This window comes from Pleurodeles waltl, chromosome 5 (assembly GCF_031143425.1).
Source record: "Pleurodeles waltl isolate 20211129_DDA chromosome 5, aPleWal1.hap1.20221129, whole genome shotgun sequence".
NCBI classification, from domain to species: Eukaryota; Metazoa; Chordata; class Amphibia; order Caudata; family Salamandridae; genus Pleurodeles; species Pleurodeles waltl.
The window spans coordinates 80,778,036-80,795,973 of record NC_090444.1 but is presented as its reverse complement, the minus strand read 5'-3'; the positions used below and the strand labels follow the sequence as shown (position 1 = coordinate 80,795,973).

The 17,938-nt window shown below is 42.9% G+C and overlaps 1 protein-coding gene across 3 annotated transcripts in view; it reads left to right on the top strand.

The window, feature by feature from the left end:
- DPYSL5 (dihydropyrimidinase like 5) overlaps positions 1–17,938 on the top strand; it is a 234,814-nt gene that overhangs the window by 202,586 nt on the left and 14,290 nt on the right. For all 3 annotated transcript variants that reach the window (XM_069233635.1, XM_069233634.1, XM_069233636.1), the window contains exons 10-12: positions 582–724; positions 2,860–3,067; positions 4,805–4,973. In XM_069233635.1, the coding sequence (XP_069089736.1) occupies positions 582–724; positions 2,860–3,067; positions 4,805–4,973 (520 nt within the window). The remainder of the gene's footprint in view (positions 1–581; positions 725–2,859; positions 3,068–4,804; positions 4,974–17,938) is intronic.

Sequence of the window (17,938 nt, the reverse complement as noted above, 5' to 3'; positions counted from 1 at the left end):
CTAGTCAGGTTAGATCCAATATTTTTGACTCTAACCTGACTTGCACCATTCTTTGGCTCACAACCCCCAGTCTTCCCTTCGCCTCCGCAGCCCGGTTACCGTAAATTATTTTGACGCTAACCAGGCCGCAGCGCCGGTTAACGTAATTACATAAATAAGGCGCCTGGCTGGCGCGTTGTAATGGCGTTAGCCGGCGGTAAACTTTTTGACGCAAATATGCGCTAGCGCTGATTTGAATCAAAAAGTATAAATCGGCCTTTGTATTTCTGTTCTCTCATCTTACTGTATTATTCAATATCTATTACTTTTCCTTCTGTGTCCCCAATCCATTCATCTAATTACCTTCATCCCTTCTTTCCTTAAATCCTTTCCTTCTTCCTGCCTCTTCTTCATACAATTGCTTTTTTCCCATTTTCCTCCTACATTCCCACCCACCCCATCCTTCTTGTTCCTGTTTGCGACTTTGCCTTTTCTCCCCATTCCTCATCTTACACTTTTTCTTTTCTGCCCTCTGTTGATGCTACTTTCATCCTTTCCTTCTTCCATTCCCTTTCTTTCTTCTTCCTTCCCCTATTCACCAGGTTGGCGGAAAGATGGACGAGAACCGGTTCGTGGCAGTGACCAGTTCAAATGCAGCAAAAATACACAACATGTACCCCAGAAAAGGACGTATCATCCCTGGTGCTGACGCGGATGTCGTCGTGTGGGACCCCGAAGCCACAAGGTGAGTGTCCTAGATGCACAGAGGGGGTGCGCAGGGTTGTAGATGAACTACATAATAGGCTGGGAGTAGGTTTGGGGGGCAAGTAAGCAATAGGGTGAGTGTGGAAGTTGTGGCTTTATGTGAACAGCATGCATATTTAACACAGAAAATAATTTAACTACATACAATCTAAGCAGGTGGAATATTATATGACTAATATTTTGATATATGAGCAAATATTTTAATAACCCTTTGGAAAATGAAGGTCAACTATGCAGTAATGGTTTTTTTTCAACCTTGAATGTTTAGAAAACATAGGGCCTGATTACAGCTTTGGAGGACGGTGTTAAACCGTCCCAAAAGTGGCGGTAAAGTGACGGATACACCACCAGCCGTATTAGGAGTCCATTATTTCCTATGGAACTCGTAATACGGCTGGTGGTATATCCGTCACTTTTGGGACGGTTTAACACCGCCCTCCAAAGTTGTAATCAGGCCCATAGTAATTAAAATGTGTAGCATTTGTGCATTTCTGTTCTATAATATGTAAGTTTCAATGTCATGGTCTCCCTCACACATGTTCCATCCCCTCACATCTCTATGCGCCCTATGTCCTGATGCAGTGTATCTGCACCCTCACACACCTTTCTTCATATCCCTGGCATATTTGTACACTAACCAGTGCACGTGTCAGTCAGTCAGTCAGTCAGTCAGGTAGTCAGTCGCAACAACTTTATTTAGGCAACAAGCCATAAAAAGCAAGGTGGTACAGCTCACAACATACGTTCATATGAATAACACCCCAAGGTAATAAAACATATAAAATCACCATCAATAACATTCCAAAAAATCAGGAGGGAATAACTGCTCTTTCATATTACAATCTCAGGTTAAATTTACAAGCTCATACTGGTCTCTGATTCGGATTGCGCTCTTAATAAAATTTAACACAGCATGGCACAAATAACTGTCGTTAATTTCTGTAGAAATTCCATCGCAGGACGACATTGTCTAAACTCCTCCAGAAATTGTTAAATTAATAATATATTAAATCTTAATCCATTAATCACTATAACGCATCGATCACTTGTATGCTGGATGTAGCCAAATCAGATTTTCCTATTCTTATATGTTTATATATATGTATATGCATATATATAGTTTAATGACTAAAAATATTACGTAATTATTTTATTATTTTACAACATAATAATAAACGTAATTTAAAAATAAAATGTACATACATTTTTGAACTTTCGTTAAAAAATTGGAAATAATTTAAATGTAATACATATTAAATATAATAAACATGTTATTGTTGGTGGGAATTTTTCAATAAATAGTATTCTTCAATAAATATTATTTATAAATTAAATAAATATTGTTCAATGTTTTAAATTATTTAATACACATTTAATTTAATGAGTTAACGTGCTGTAAGGTTTCAGTTCAGTAGTTCTAGGCATTTTAAGTTATTTTATATATATACTAAAACGTTTCATTATATATTTTTACAGTTCAATGTTTGTCATCATTTTTCAAAAATAAGAAACGTCGTAACATTTTTCTCTCTACTTTCCCATCCCATATGGCGATCTCTACCACGGAGGCCCAGATTTGCTTCCTTTACACTCGTAAATCCTGTTGCAGAAGGCGGTAGAGATATATAAATCTAAACTCAGAAATGGTGAATAGGGAATAAGTGCAAACTCACACCTCGGTGTATTATTAGTAAATATACATGAGTAAATCTACACTTGTATATTTACCTTTGTAAATAGCCCCGAAGTTCCTAAGCCTTTTTTGAGTTGTACATCTTCTTTTTCCTTGTTTGAGTCCAGTACAAAGGGAATGGCGCACACCCTGTACCAAGGCGATGTGGCTGTGATTGTCCATTTACTATTCATAATTTACTTTTCATAACAATCAGTTGTTATTTCTGGAAGTGTACAGAGATAGCCAGTTGTACCACATAAAACCCATGCAGTCATTTGTATAGACTAATTAAGATGTTTGAGGCGCCAGTGATGAATTTACTATTGGGCCATTTAAATGGGATTTCTTTGGATACTTAAAGACCAGCCGTTAATTTTAGGTCTTCAAAGAAGCTGCTGCTCACCCTACTGATGTCATATGTCCCCTCTCTGCCGTTCCAGAACTATCTCTGCTAGCACCCAGGTGCAGGCAGGTGACACAAACCTATACGAGAACATGCGCTGTCACGGGGTGCCTCTGGTGACCATCAGCCGCGGAAGGGTGGTGTACGAGAACGGCGTCTTCATGTGTGCGGAGGGAACGGGTGAATTCTTCCCACTCAGGACCTACCCTGACTACCTGTACAAGAAGATGGTGCAGAGGGAGAAGGTAGGATGGCTTCAGGGGGTCATGGATTCTTGAAAAAGTTAGTGTTGCATGGATGATGCTGGCACATTTATGGGCATAGGACATGGCCACAGAATAGGTCAATCTGTCTTTTAGCAGCCACATGTACACTGGATGCGCTAAGGCACTCTTGGTGATAACATGGGCCACAAACCTTTGAGTGCAACAAGAAGTTCACTTGGACTCAACCCAGGCCAATATGGCGCTCAGAAGCGAGCAGAGCCAGGGTGTAGAGAAGCAACGTCAAAGGAGTTACTTAAAGTCCTCCTATGAAGAAGTCTAAAATAGTTGACGGTGCAACAGAGGTCTAGGAGAGACGTAGAGTGTCCTACAGAGAATGTGATAGACAAAGACGGAGCGCAAGGAAGGGAAATGGTGGAATGCTCCAAAAAGGGCCTCATAGCGAGCGCCCCGATGTTTGGCACATTATGTCTAACCCCCTCCCCCTGTAGTTGTCGATATCAGGAGCATCATTTTCTCAGGAGCATAACCCTGCAGGAGAGCTAGGAGCAGTGGCAGCTGGCGCAATTTGAAAATGGTGGGGCATAAGATTAAATCGGTAAGTATTCAGATGAGCAAGCATTGTAATTGCTTGAAACCAAGGAAGGTGGCTACGTGAATTGAGGCCCATATTTATAGGAAAATGACAGTGCACGCGCTGCGCCAAAATTGCCAGTACCGCGCTCCGTCATTTTCACAATGCTGGGGTGTGCGGTATTTAATTGAATATGGCGCACCCCTGTGTTGTCCCCTGCATTGCCACTAAATATAGCTGCCAACGCAGACACCCTTGCACCATCGTGCAAGGTTGTCTGTTTAGAGGTGTGATTGTTTATGTGCAGGAAGGTGTCCCTTCCTGCACATGAACAATGTCGATTTGCCACTTCTGTGTGTGCTGCAGAATGCAGCACCTTCAGAATTGCCAAGGCATCATTTTCAAATGATTATTTAGGTGCAGGAAGGGACACCTTCCCGTACATAAACAATTGTGTCTGGCATTTTGCTCTTTCTATGCGTGCTGCAGATTCAGTGAGTACCCCTAAGTGGTGAAACACTTGCTATTTAAAAATAATAAAAGTATAATGTAATGCAGAACATGTTCATTGTATGCACCGCAGAAACAACAGACTGTTAATGACCCAACACAAAAAATAAACAGTGGCTGCCATGAACACCGAACGCTGATTGTGAAGGTGTTGACTGTCTATGACTCTGTAATTGGGGCATGCGCAAAAACAGTTCTCGGCGTCCCCTTTCCTTTAAAATACTGTAAAATCAATGTATGCCGCTCCATTGCACTGATCTACCGGCCGCTGCTGGCGAGGATCGTGATTGCACAAGCGTCTTGTGCAGGTCTGTTGTAAATAACTTGTCAGCCAGAGTGTTGTGAATTAGTAGGACTTGTATCTGAATTTCAGGTCCTCATGGATGCTTGATCTACCAGTGCCTCAGTTCCTAAATAGAAAGACTGACTGATCTTCTGCAGGGAGATGCTGGGAGGTACCAATGGACTGGATCTCAAGTTTTTTGGCACTGCCAGGCAAACTGGTACATAAGGTCTATGCTGTTTCCTAGCTTGTTTCTATCCTTTCCTAGTTGTTTCCCATGCACACGTCATCCCAGCGTTCAGATACTTCATAGCCCGGACCAGGAACATTTTCTCTGCAGATTTTGATCCATCACTGAACCATCAGTATGAAACATCTTTCTCCTTGCCAGACTCTCAACATAAAGGGAGTGGAGCGCACCCCGTACCAAGGCGACGTCGCAGTGGTGGTGCATGCTGGGAAAAAGGAGACAGGAAGTCCGCTTGCAGATACACCTATTCGACCCACCACCCGGCACGGAGGCATGCGAGATCTCCATGAATCTGGCTTTAGTCTATCTGGTAAGTGATGTCAATCCTATTCACCTACCCTCCTGAAGACATCTCCAGGTTCTTCTGTGAGTTTATAATGTATTGCAGCTTTTATCTCAATATACAATTATGATCTTTATTCTCTAATTACCTGTGCATTCTAAAGTCTGAGTGCCTCTGTAATAAAAAAAACACATCATTAGTCACTGGTAATATTTTATTACAAGCAAGTAGGGGCATTGCAGTGGAGCACGTTTGAACTATGGTATGGTACTATGGCACACACAGAGCACATGAAACATGGACGACTAAGCCCTGGGCTTGAGACATACACCCGCAATGCAGGAAGTGCACAGACCCCTCTTAGGAGCTGTGCTGCTTCTTGTGGTTAACACATTACAGAAGCAGAGAGGTGGTCTATCAGTGGACATGAACACAGAGCTGAGATAAATACAGTGACATGCCAAAGAAGAAGAGAGAGGTAGAGAAAAAATAGTATTATTTGGAAACAGCATTGAATGGAACTCCTGGATAAAGTATTTGGGAAATTAAGGCAGGGAGGAGAAAACGAGCAAATGGTTTGTCAACTATGTGTGTGAAATATGCAAGTACCTGGGAAGGAAGATGAGGTGAGAGAAGCTGAGACGCAGCAACTGTGAAAAAGAGGGAAAATAGAAGGGGCTATCCAGTATATTATAAGAAATGTGCAAGCCGCAACTATAAATAAAAACAAATACTGCGTGTCACCTCCGAGTGCTGCGAGCTTATAAAAGCAGAAGCCTTCACATGGTGGAGGAGCTCATTCCCTTCAATGTATAGTTGGAGGGACATTATACCATATATATGAAAAGAAAGTCAATTGTCTCCCTGTAAACCCCTGAAATGTATTTTTATTGCATGCTCATTCCAACATTGTTCCCTGCCTGTAGTAAGAAAAAATACTTTTATTGTATCCATTTAATACAAACGAGTAATAGCATTGCTTCAATTTCGATTCAATGTCTGACTTCCCTCAAAACCAGCTGCCACCCAAACACAGTTTGAGCAGCAACAATTGTATCCCTCTGAGCACAAGAACTAGGGCCTCATTACCACTTTGGCGGTGGCTCCCACCACCCTACCCCCATCGTATTACATTGTTACCACCGGGGTGACCGGCGGGAACTTTCTATTATGACATTGCTGCTACGGTATTGGTCTCGGCTCACTTAAGGGAGCCGATACCATAGCTCCCCAGCACCCTCGGGAATGCACACAGTCTTCAAGGCAGACAGTGCGCGTTCCGAGGGCGCTGAGCAGGGGGCCCCTGTAATGCCCACGCCATGGGCAGTAAAGGGCCCCACGTGCCCCCAGCACTGGCTCTTTGCCAGCCTTTCCATGACAGGGTCCCCGCCATGGAAAGGCTGGCGGTAAGTGGGGTTGTGATCAGCATGGCGGTGCTGAGTTCAGTGCTGCCATGGCTGAGCACAACCCCGACTGCAGTCAGCCCGTCGGGAACCAGGGTCGTAATGTGTGTGGATGGACCGCCTGGAGTGCGGCGGTCCGACTGTCACCACGAGTCTGTCCATCCTTAAATCGCCAGACTCATAATGACCCCCCCTAGGTTTGAGCACAGAAGGACATCTCTCTCAAACTCTGCAGGAGGGTGGGCTAGGTTCAGTTATCTCTTCTCTTGTTCACACACATTAACTGGGACAGAAACTGGACACAAGTTTCTAAACTGAGGGTGAACTTATAAAGTATTGGAAAATAGGGAATATAAAGGGAAATCACAAACAGTTGCAAGGATATTGAGCATCCAGTTAAGCAGGAGACAATGTTGTGCAGCTTATGCCTGAAAGGTGGGTTAAGCAGTGATATTTGCTTCATTTTCCTGCCTCATGCTCTCATAGCAAGATGATTTACTACTCCACAGACACTGCACAATTTCCCATTTTTACTTCGTATCTGCTGCACTGTAAAAGCAGCCCTGGCAGGATACTTTTGCTGTCCTTCATATTGGAGGAAACATTGGGATGAAAGCAGTTATGCCTGACCCCAACATGGCCGCTGAAGACAGGCGCTTCATTAGTATCACCCACAACTCACAATACGACCTGATTTACAAAGATTTCACCAAACGCAGCACAGCACCCAAATCTGCTCTGCTGGGTGCATGAAAAGAAGAACACAGCACAGAGCTTTAGCCATGAAGCCTGCCCAGCTGCTAATGTCATCCCTTGGGCAGACGCACACACATGCAGCGGACGCACACACAGGCAGCGGACGCACACACAGGCAGCTGTACGTAAAGTATTTCTACTGGAAGCATACGCTAGGGCCAGCAACAGGAATTAAAGTCATCAAAGTGGAAACACGACTTAAGAGCAGTCTTTGCTTTCTTGTTACAATAAGGGATTAGTGAAGTCTTTGTCTCGGGATAAAAACACAAGTAACATGAATCTATGTCCTGATTAGCTTGGGGCCTTCATAAATAATTATTAACAAAATGAGACGCTAAATTGTTTAGAATAATAAATCAGGAGCAATATCAGAATCAAGGCTTGTCAGATGTTGGGCAAGGGAGAGAAACATGCTTCCTTGAATGCAGTGGGCTGATCAGAAGGGTTTCACTTTTGAAGGGGATTGCTAAAATAAACTGACAACTAAGTGTGTATCCTTGGTACATTTTCTATAAGGAGCTCTAAGGTGGGCATGGGGGCTGGGGTATAACAAGGGATGCACATCTTTTCAGAGATAAAACAATATCGAAGCTACAGGCCTGATAACCCCAGGCTGGTGAACCAGTGTTTTGGGGAATTTTTAAAACATGCAAAACATTTTTACTCAATGCACTTGAGGAACTCCAACCAAAAGAACACCAGCAAAAGTGCCCACGTACTAAAGAAAGGATTATTCAGTTCCTTGGAAATCAAAAAGTACTTCCCCACTGCCAAAAACATTCTTATTAAAACTGTTGCAAAGGCGGCTACTAAAGAGCTGAGTTTAATAAGCACCAATCTTCAGTCTGTTGCGCTGCCCAACAGAGGGGGATAGGCCGCCATATTAAGGCCCATATTTATACTTTTTTAGCGACGCATTTGTGTAATTTTTTTACGCAAAAGCAGCGCAAACTTATGCGCCGATTTTGCATCAAAAAACAACGCAAATGCGGCGCTAAAAAAGTATAAATATGGGCCTTAATGTCCCGCCATCAGTCTTGGAATTTCTATAGCTCCTGCATTTTAGATGCTTTTGGATTTGACTGCAGCAGTCATTATCCTTGTCCATTGATTTTTTTTACCATGTTCGGGTAAGATCTGCCAGGGGTGTCAAACGTGGCTAATAAGTGGATTGAGGCCCATATTTATGAAATGTTTGCACCGCCTTATATATGAAAGTGGCACAAACCTAACTCCATATTTATATTTTGACGCAAGACCAGTCAAGCGTCAAAATATTAGAGTTAGCGCCATTTTTAGGATGCGCCAACCCACCTTACGTCAATGAAATGCAAGGTAGGTGTTCCCGTCCTAAAAATAACGTTAGCCCACCAGCGCCATATTTAACTCCCGATGCAGAAATGACGCGCAACTGGATGCAGGCCTAAATAATGGTGCCAAGCCTATTTAGCATCATTATTTAACGCCTGGTCAGACCAGGCGTTAATGTGCAGGTGGACCCATTTCCATGGGGAAACACCATGAAATGGGCACAAAGATGCCCACCCCAACCTCCAGCATCACCACCACCCACACCAGAGGGACACTGCTGGAGGAGGGAGCCCATCCCAGGTAAGTTGCAGATACATGTTTGTGTGTGGTGTGCCACTGGGGGCCCTTACATGGGGCCCCTGGCTGGCATGGAGGATGTAGGGCTTGCCCAGGGGACACTGGTCTCCTGTGGTGGGCATTGGGGTAGTGGTAATGACTCCTGTGTATACCTAGACAGGAGTAATTTTTTAGCTGCTTCTGCGTCAAAAAATGACGCTAGGCTGATTAGCGGCAGAACTTTTGCTGCTGACCAGCCTAACGTCATTTCTGACCCATTAACGCCATTTCACCTAACGGCATCCTCCACCGGCTAGCGTCTTTTTTGTGTTGCTAGCCATTCCTTACCACCATCGTGCATCATTTCATAAATATGAAGCACGGATAGCTTTAAGGAATGGCGTTAAACGACGTTAAAAATAATGATGCACAACGGCATTAGGGCAGTTGTGCCATTTTTCATAAATATGGGTCTGAGTCTTTTCAAGCCAATATGTTAATGAGGCTCTGTTTGGAGGAGGCATGTTTCGATCTAGCAACACAAAAGGATGATGGACTGAGTGCTGAAACTTTTCAAACACTCAGCACCAGTCACAGATTTGGGTTTAATCCATCGTCAAATGCAAAGCAGGGGAGTATTTGAAAAGTTTCAGCACTCTGTCCATCATCCTTTTGTGTTGCTAATGTTTCAATCTAGCACCTGTTAGTTTTGGAATCCCCTGTGGATCTTGTTTATCACCATTGCTATTTTCTATTTATGTACAAGAACTACATCAGCTCTCTGTCCCAGGGGCCCTGTCTCCACAATGATGTTACAGAGGTGACAGATGGCATTTCCAATCTCCCAGAGACAGACCAGCAAAACATCTGAATTATCTTTAATATCATCCAGGCTTGGATGCCTCAAGTCCTAATGAGACTTGGCACTGTGTTTCTACTCAGAAAAATATTTCAATTCCTTATTTTCTGTCACTGACCACGTAACCTATGTACGACATTTACCCGAAAAGTAATGCATTCTCAAAATCTGATAACACTACAAGATTAGCAGAGGAATAAATGTGATGCTTGTGAAGATCTCAAATCAAATGATCCCCTTGATTAAAAACAAAACAAAATTAGAAAAAATAAAATAGATGGTATACACTGGCTTGAGGAACAGCTATTTGAAATGGTTGAAGCACCAAAATAAGATAAAAAAAAAAAATAAACTGTAAAAGGAAAGAATGCATTGAAAAACAGTTTACATTCAGCTGCAAGACCTCGTCAACGCTAACCATCTCCCGCATCACTACTTGTCTGGCGTCAGATCACACTGCAGCATGGAGGTCACAAGCTTACACACCATAGACGATGCCCCTTGACCACAGATGAAGATGAGCCCGCCAACTGATATTGCTGGACCTCTCAGCTGCCTTCGACACAGTCGACTATCACACCCTCATTCGCACCACGGAGTCTCAAATGGGATTCACCAGCGGTGTCCTTCACTGGTTCTACTCCTAACTTTCTAACCAGAACCAGTTTGTTAACGTGGGCACCAAAGATCCCTAGCACCGGTGGAGTCCCCCGGGACTCTATACTGTCCCCTTTCATCTTCAACCTGTAGATAGCACTTATTGGTGGTCTGCTCCCAGATAACATCATCGAGATTCACTAATATTATACAGCGCTGCTTGAAAGTCTCCTCTGCTTCGGATACTGAACACTTCAGACACTGCTTGCACATCATCCAGACGTGGAAGCTCAACATAACCAAGACAGAAGTCCTGATATTTTCGAAGAACAATGAGCAAACCGTAGAAACCTGGATCAATGAGATAAACCTTGGTGGCTTCAAACCCCAACTTTCATCGAATGCCAAGTCACTTGGAATCACCCTGGACCACATCCTCACCCTCCAGTACACGTTACCAAAAATCACAAAGACTGCCTGGTAATAGTGCTCTCTTCTCCTTTGAGAAAGCAACTGCAGAACTGCTGTTCAAGCCCTCATACTTTTGTATCTGGACGGAAGTAATGTGCTAATCCATGGCCTCTCAGACTCCACCCTGGTACCCTTTAGGGGCATCCTACACACTGCAGCACCTCTCATCCAGGGCCTGAAGGAATATGATCACATCACCCCCATCCTGATGGAACTCCATTGGCTCCCCTTGTTGGCCAGCACCATCTGCAACATCAGCTGCATCATTCACAAAGAAATAAAACCAGCACCCAGGTTATCTTGCACACAAGCTCAGCATCTCATGTGGTTCTCAGCACACCCACAGCCAGGACATAATCAGACTGCAGACTATGAAATATAAAAACATAAAAAACAAGGGTGCAGGCCTTTTCTAGGCATGCACCCATGCTCTGGAACAACAGCTCCACTTTAAGAAAAGTTGACGAGTCACCGATTTTTGCTCGTTGACCTCGTGCTTGTCTTTGACGGTGCCTTTTGGCTAGGTTTGCGCTACAGAAATACCATACACATGCATTAATGCATACAGACATAAAAACTATACTCTGCAGGCTAACAGACTTAGGGGCAGTTTTTGAAAAGTGGCGCTGCACCTAGTGCTGCGCCATTTTTCTTGCGCCCCTTAGTGCCCTCCGGTGCCACCATGTGTGCGCCGTATTTAATATACGGTGCACTATAGTGGTAGTTAGGGAATAAGCTAGTTCGGCGCTATGCAGGATTAGCGTAAAATATTGTGACGCTAATCCTGCAAAGCACCCTGAGGCCCATTGAAACCATTGGGAGCCACCTTTTCATGTCTACTCTGAGCAGGCTTTAAAAATGCCGAAAAAAATGATGTCGATTTCTGTGCACCATTTGTTCGGCCGCCCTAACAGGAAATGCCCCCTTTGTATGCATTATGCCTGGCACATGTGTAATGTAGCGCAAAGGGTTAAAATGTGGTGCAATGCATGCATTGCTCCACTTTGTAAATGTGGCGTGGCGATTCAGGCCTCCTTGGCCCACATTTGCGTGACAAAAAGTGACGCTAATGTGGTGCAAGGAGGCGCTAGGGGCAGTTAAATCTGCCCCTTAGAAGCAGACTGGGGAGGCTGGACATTATCAAGACAACTGTTTAAAGTTCAGAAGTCGTTGTAGAACTCCTGCTTTCCTAACTTAGGGCCAGATGTAGGAAAAGAAAATTTGGCGAGTTGCAAATTGCGAGTCAGACCGACTCGCAATTTGCAGCTCGCAAAATTGTATGCAGAAAGGTGTCTCAGACACCTTCTGCGACTCGCTATTGGGTAGCAAAGACCCACCACATGAATATTAATGAGGTGGGTCGCATTTTGCGACCCCATAGCGAGTCCATGCATTCACAGGGATGGTGGCCTGCTGAAGACAGCAGACCTCCATGTCTGTGACTGCTTTTTTAATAAAGCAGTTTTTTTTTTTAGAATTGCAGCCCGTTTTCCTTAAAGGAAAACGAGTTGCAATACAAAAAAAATAATGAAACCATTTGGTTTCACTTTTTCAGAGTAGGCAGTGGTCCATTGGACCACTGCCTGCTCTGAAAAATAATTTTCAGCGACATTCGCAAAGGGACTCCCTTCCCGTTTGCGAATGAGTTACCACCCACATCAAGTGGGTGTTAACTGCGAGTTGGTTTGCGACCGCTTTCGCGGTCACAAAGCAACTCAGCATCGCGGTGCGAGTCGCAAATAGGAAGGGAACACCCCTTCCTATTTGCGAGTCGGATTCACATTTTGCGAGTCGGTACCGACTCGCAAAATGTGAATCAGCATCGCGAAGGCCGTTTTGCATGGCGCAAACTGCGTTTTTCGCAGTTTGCGACATTCAAACCGGTTCCTACATCTGGCCCCTAGACACTAGGGGGCATATTTATGGGGATTTGCCCAAGAACAGCCCAGCAAGTCACCTTGCTGCACTGCCCTGCATAAAAGTGAAAGGGCAGGAATGCGCCATATCTATGGCATACGGCGCACTCCTGTCTTTTCCCCCTGCGCTGCCGCACAATGGGCTGCCTAGCTCCAAAGCAGGCAGTCCTTGCACCAGGGTGCAAGGGTGTCTGCGTTGCATGCAGGATTGTTTTTATGCAGGAAGGTGCACCTTCCTGCACCAAAAATCCTGGAAGGCTTTTTCCTTCTTTCTATGTGTGTTGTAGAATGCAGCACATATAGAAAGCAGAGAAAATGAGAGGAAATAAAGATATTTCTCCTTGTTGCACCTCCCCTGGGAAGGTGTAAGGTTTTAGTGCATCCCAGGTTTAAAACTCTTTTAAACCTGCGGATGCGTCAAAATCTATGGGTTTTGCTGGGGAACATCCACTGCACCGGCCATGGAACGCCTTCCTGATGCAGAGTAAGGCAACGCAGTGATTTGCTCTGCTGTGCTTTATTCTATATTTATGAGACCATTCAAAGCCACGTAAAGTGACTTTGAATGGCCTCATAGATATGAGTTCAAGGTTTGTGCTGCTATTGCGTCACAAAAAGTGACACAACAGTGATGCAAGGGGCTCATAATTATGGCTCTTCATCTGTTTCTAATTAGTAGCCTGCTCCCTGTGAGGAAAGGGGGGCACATCCCTATTCCTGTTGGGGGGAATCCTCCAAAACAAGATGGAGGACTTCCTAAGGCAGGGGTCACCCCAGCTCAGGACACCTTAGGGGCTGTCCTGATTGAAGGGTGATTCCTCCTTGCTTTTCTCATCATCTCCTCCAGACTTAGCGCCACAGGTGGGGGCTGTGTCCGCAGGGGGCATCTCCACTAGCCCTTGGCTTTGTAACACCAGGCTTGAGCCTTTGAGCACAAAATGATTAATAATAGAGAACAAATAGTTTGTACAGCTATGACAGACTTAAAGCAGTGATGGTGAGGAGATTAATAAAAAGTAAACAGAACTAGCTAGTTAAAAAGAAAGCAAACCACTACTTAGAAACATTCCCAGTCATGTTGTACCCTTTGTGAATAGTGAGTTGAGCATCGTCCCCAGGAGAAACCAATATAGACTTTGTTTCAAGTATCCAATCATTATTAAGATAAAACTAGACTAACTTCTGGGGCGATGTCTTACTGTTGTATTTGCCTCAGGATGACCTTCCTACTGAATACTTGTGCCCCAGTCCTGAAAATGTTGAATAGTAATCCACTGGTGTAACCTAGGACACTTGTCAGTCACCTTTTCTATAAAAGTGACCAATGCATCTGTCTCAAGCTTTGTCATCACACAATGTGGATAATGAAGAAAATAGATTTTTTGCACATTGACTCTCTACGATAACTAGATAGATCTAGAAATGGAAATCTTGTACATCTTCCATTACACCTCGCGCTAAAATCAAAACGCTGGAGTTATCTTACTGTCCCATATCTGCGGAGCTTCGCTTAAATATAGTAGTGACACCATCCTGTCCCATCTCTCCAGAAAGTAGATGTCACTTATAGGGCCTTTCCCAGTACAACTCACAAAAGATTATATTATTCTTCATTGTTGAGTCTAGTGAAAGTGCAGACCAGTGAGCTGGTGGAACATTTCTATCTGCACCAGCAGGGCTCCCTGCGTGAGCATCCAAAAGCACTCTTCCACGAGTGAAGGAACCTGCATTTCATGCACCTTCTGCTGAGGTCTTCTAAGCAGCAACTGTGTTCACCACTCTCAAGGGACACAACCTCCATTCTCTTTCTTTCGTTTGTGTTTTGGGGGACAGCCCAGTACTCTTACAGACTTGTCTCTCTTGCCCAGTGCCAGGCACATTTGACACCGATGAGCCCTGAATGCTATATAGAAGATGTGACAGCAAGTAAGAAGCCACCAGTAACTGCTGTAAGCATTGTCTGAAGGACAGGAGTCTTTATAAAGTTGGCATGCACAGTCCTTTTTAATGTCCCTATTACTTTTTTTGTCTAGGACGTTAGTGAAGATTACTTCTCCCATTCTGGTCCGTTGGCCACCTATGACCTCGCATCACGCGTCCATCATCAGATGTATGAACATTTTCCTGGATTTTGCTCTGAATAATTAATTGTGCCAGATTCACAGTTGTCTACTATTGTAAGATGTTTATAAACATGTGCACCACTTTGCAGATGCAACTGTTCTCAAGTTTCAACAATTGCTGTTCTGGCTCCCCATATTACATTTCTTTCCTCTGCTAGCTCTGAGAGGATGAGATTAGTCTAGGTTTCCTTTGTCAATTAGTCCCAGTAATTTTATTCTACAATAATCTCCAGGTTTTATTTGAGCAGTGTGAACCCTATTCCTAGAGTCATACTCCATTTTTAACATTGATTGTTTTTAATTTACTCTCCCTCTGTCTTTCTTTTTAATATTGACTTACTGTTTTTTCATCCACATCTCCTAATTGCTTAATCACCAGTGAAAGAGTTGTGATTCTGGATTTCCACCCCTGAGTAAAGGGAATGGCCCGGGTCCAATTACAGCTTGAAGCTGACTCTGTAAACCCTTATCCTGTCTCTCATTGTGACAATCTACAGGACTTTCATTTGCATTGCTAGTATAATCCTATCATTGGATTAACAGGTAAATTGTTCAACATTTGGCATTGAAATGCAGGTCATAAAAGGATGATGTGACATGTCTAATGTGATATATCTAGAATAATTATATGTCTCCTGAGACTAATTATACACTATTATCCATGACCAAAGTTTTCAGTTAACCTTTCTAGCGGAACACGTCTAGTAAAAAATCCAATATAGACTTTGTAATGGTAGATTTACTAAATATAAAGTCTGGGTGATAATTGATAAGGACCAGGGCAAACCTCATGTTATATGGTAAAGTCTTAAAAGGACCACAGAATTGAAATGGTAATATTTGCCATTCTCATTTTGTCCATTGAGCAGGCAGTGTAGGTAATAAATGTGGTATTACAAATCTTGTCACTTGAGGCACAATGTTCATGTACAACATGGCCGAAGGAGTGAAGTTGTCCATGCAAAGTTTTGACCAGAGGCCACCCTTCCACCAATATTGTTTTAGCCAATATTATTGACTCACCTTTACTTCCAGCTGCTGCAAGTTCACCCTCTCATATTCCCCAAACAGACAGATAGACTACATCATGAATTGCAGCAAACACAGCAATTTCCTCTTTTTTGTTCCAATGTAAAAGGTGAAGAAATAGGATAGGGGACAAACAGTCGGCTGCTTTATTCCAACCTGGAACAAATCTCACATTGACATAATATTCATACAGTTTTGAGCACAGACGGGCTACACATGCAATGGCAGAGAGACCTCAGCCTGGAGATAAAATGCTCATTAAAGATTTGTTATCCATGTCACTATTAAAGGGACTGTGTGCAGAGTTATGATACCTATTACATAAAAGGGTTTTAAGGTGGGTGCTAAAGCAATAGTGTCCTTGATAACCTCAAAGGCCTTTTCTTGACAAACACTAGATATGAAGCATTTCCCTTTACTCATTAATTCTCCCAGTGGCTCAGTTTTCTTCCACAAACTCACTATAATCACTCAGCCCAGCAAAGGATAACAATTTTCTGTTGTATCAGGAGGGGAAGGGAATCTACTAAAGCTTCCTTTGGAAATATTCCATCATAAAAAAATTATGTGTCCTAAATAATACATTGCAGAATGAAACATTGAACATTTGTCAGTGATTTAAACTAAATGCCCCCTTAATAAATGAGAACACACTACCTGGAAAATAACCACGTGAGAGTCAATAACTTTCCTACAAACCAAACGTTTGTCATGAGAGATCTAGAAGCAAGAGTCAGTGTCCGCAAAGGATAACAATTGTCTGTTGTATCAGGAGGGGAAGGGAATCTACTAAAGCTTCCTTTGGAAATATTCCATCATACAAAATTATGTGTCCTAAATAATACATTGCAGAATGAAACATTGAACATTTGTCAGTGATTTAAACTAAATGTCCCCTTAATAAATGAGAACACACTACCTGGAAAATAACCACGTGAGAGTCAATAACTTTCCTACAAACCAAACGTTTGTCATGAGAGATCTAGAAGCGAGAGTCAGTGTCCTTAAAATTTGGAAAACAGCTCTCTGAAGGACTGAAGATGCAGATGCCAACCCAAATGGCATATTTTTGAAGCAAAGTAGCCCAAAATGAATGATAAATGTGGGTAAAGTCTACGACTGCAGTTTCATTTCAACTTGATGGTATGTCATTCGTAAATCAAGCATATACCAAACAGTTGGCCCTGCCAACATGGGAATCATTTCTTTGATTTTTGGCAATGGTTGGTTAATAAAAAAATACAGTTGATTGGAGCTCTTAAACCTACACATAATCTCAGACTACCATTATTTTTCTTTGCAAAAATGATGTGTGATATCCACTCTATAGACACTTCTTCAACTATGCCTTGTGTCATCATTACCATGTCTTTATACATCACTTGACAATCCTTTTCTACATTGATAGGCACTCTTCTTATGCTCCTCTGAAGCTGATAATTCTGAATGTACCCAACTTCTCACATAAACCAGAGGGAATGGTTTAACAATATATAATAATTATAAGGTCTTCTACTCCCATGGGTAGTACCTCTTCAGAACCACAGGGGTTTAAAATAATCTGCAACCTATGCTAAACTCGCCAACAGAGAACACACACTCCTTTGTTAGCTACACACATATTTATCCATACTGTCTTTTCTTTAAACTTTACTTCAGTGGGAAAATATCAAATAACTTAAATAGTATTCCCCTCCAATGATACCTGCTCTTATACCGAGTTCTTGTAATTCGATCACAAGTTGACATAGCACCAACAATTCTTTAGTGATAATGGCGCATGGCAAACCAGAGTCTGCCATGACCTCTAGATCTTTGCCTAAATCTACAGTCATTCACATCGGAGTACAGGATTCCTCTTTGTCAATGCTGTTACCAGCACTTCTCACAACCAGGACCTTAGTTTTAATCTTATTCACTCTTTCATCATGCTCACTCATATCAATGACTTGGGCTTCCCTTGCCTTTGAGAACCTTCTACCATCCTTGCATATCTTGGCCAAATGCCCGTTCCTCCTGGACACTTTACATTTTTCATCCACAGCAGGATATCCTTTGAAGAAGACACTATTAAAATGCTGCCACAATGGTAACAAGCAGTATTATTTAGCCATTTTTTCATCTCTGATGCCATTTCCCTTATTGGCTTCCTTATTACTAGGGGTGGGTGAAACTTGCAGAATGTGACTCTGCAGAATTCCCCTGGAGTTACATAAAAACGCTGCAGGATTCTGTGGCGTTACACCAAAGG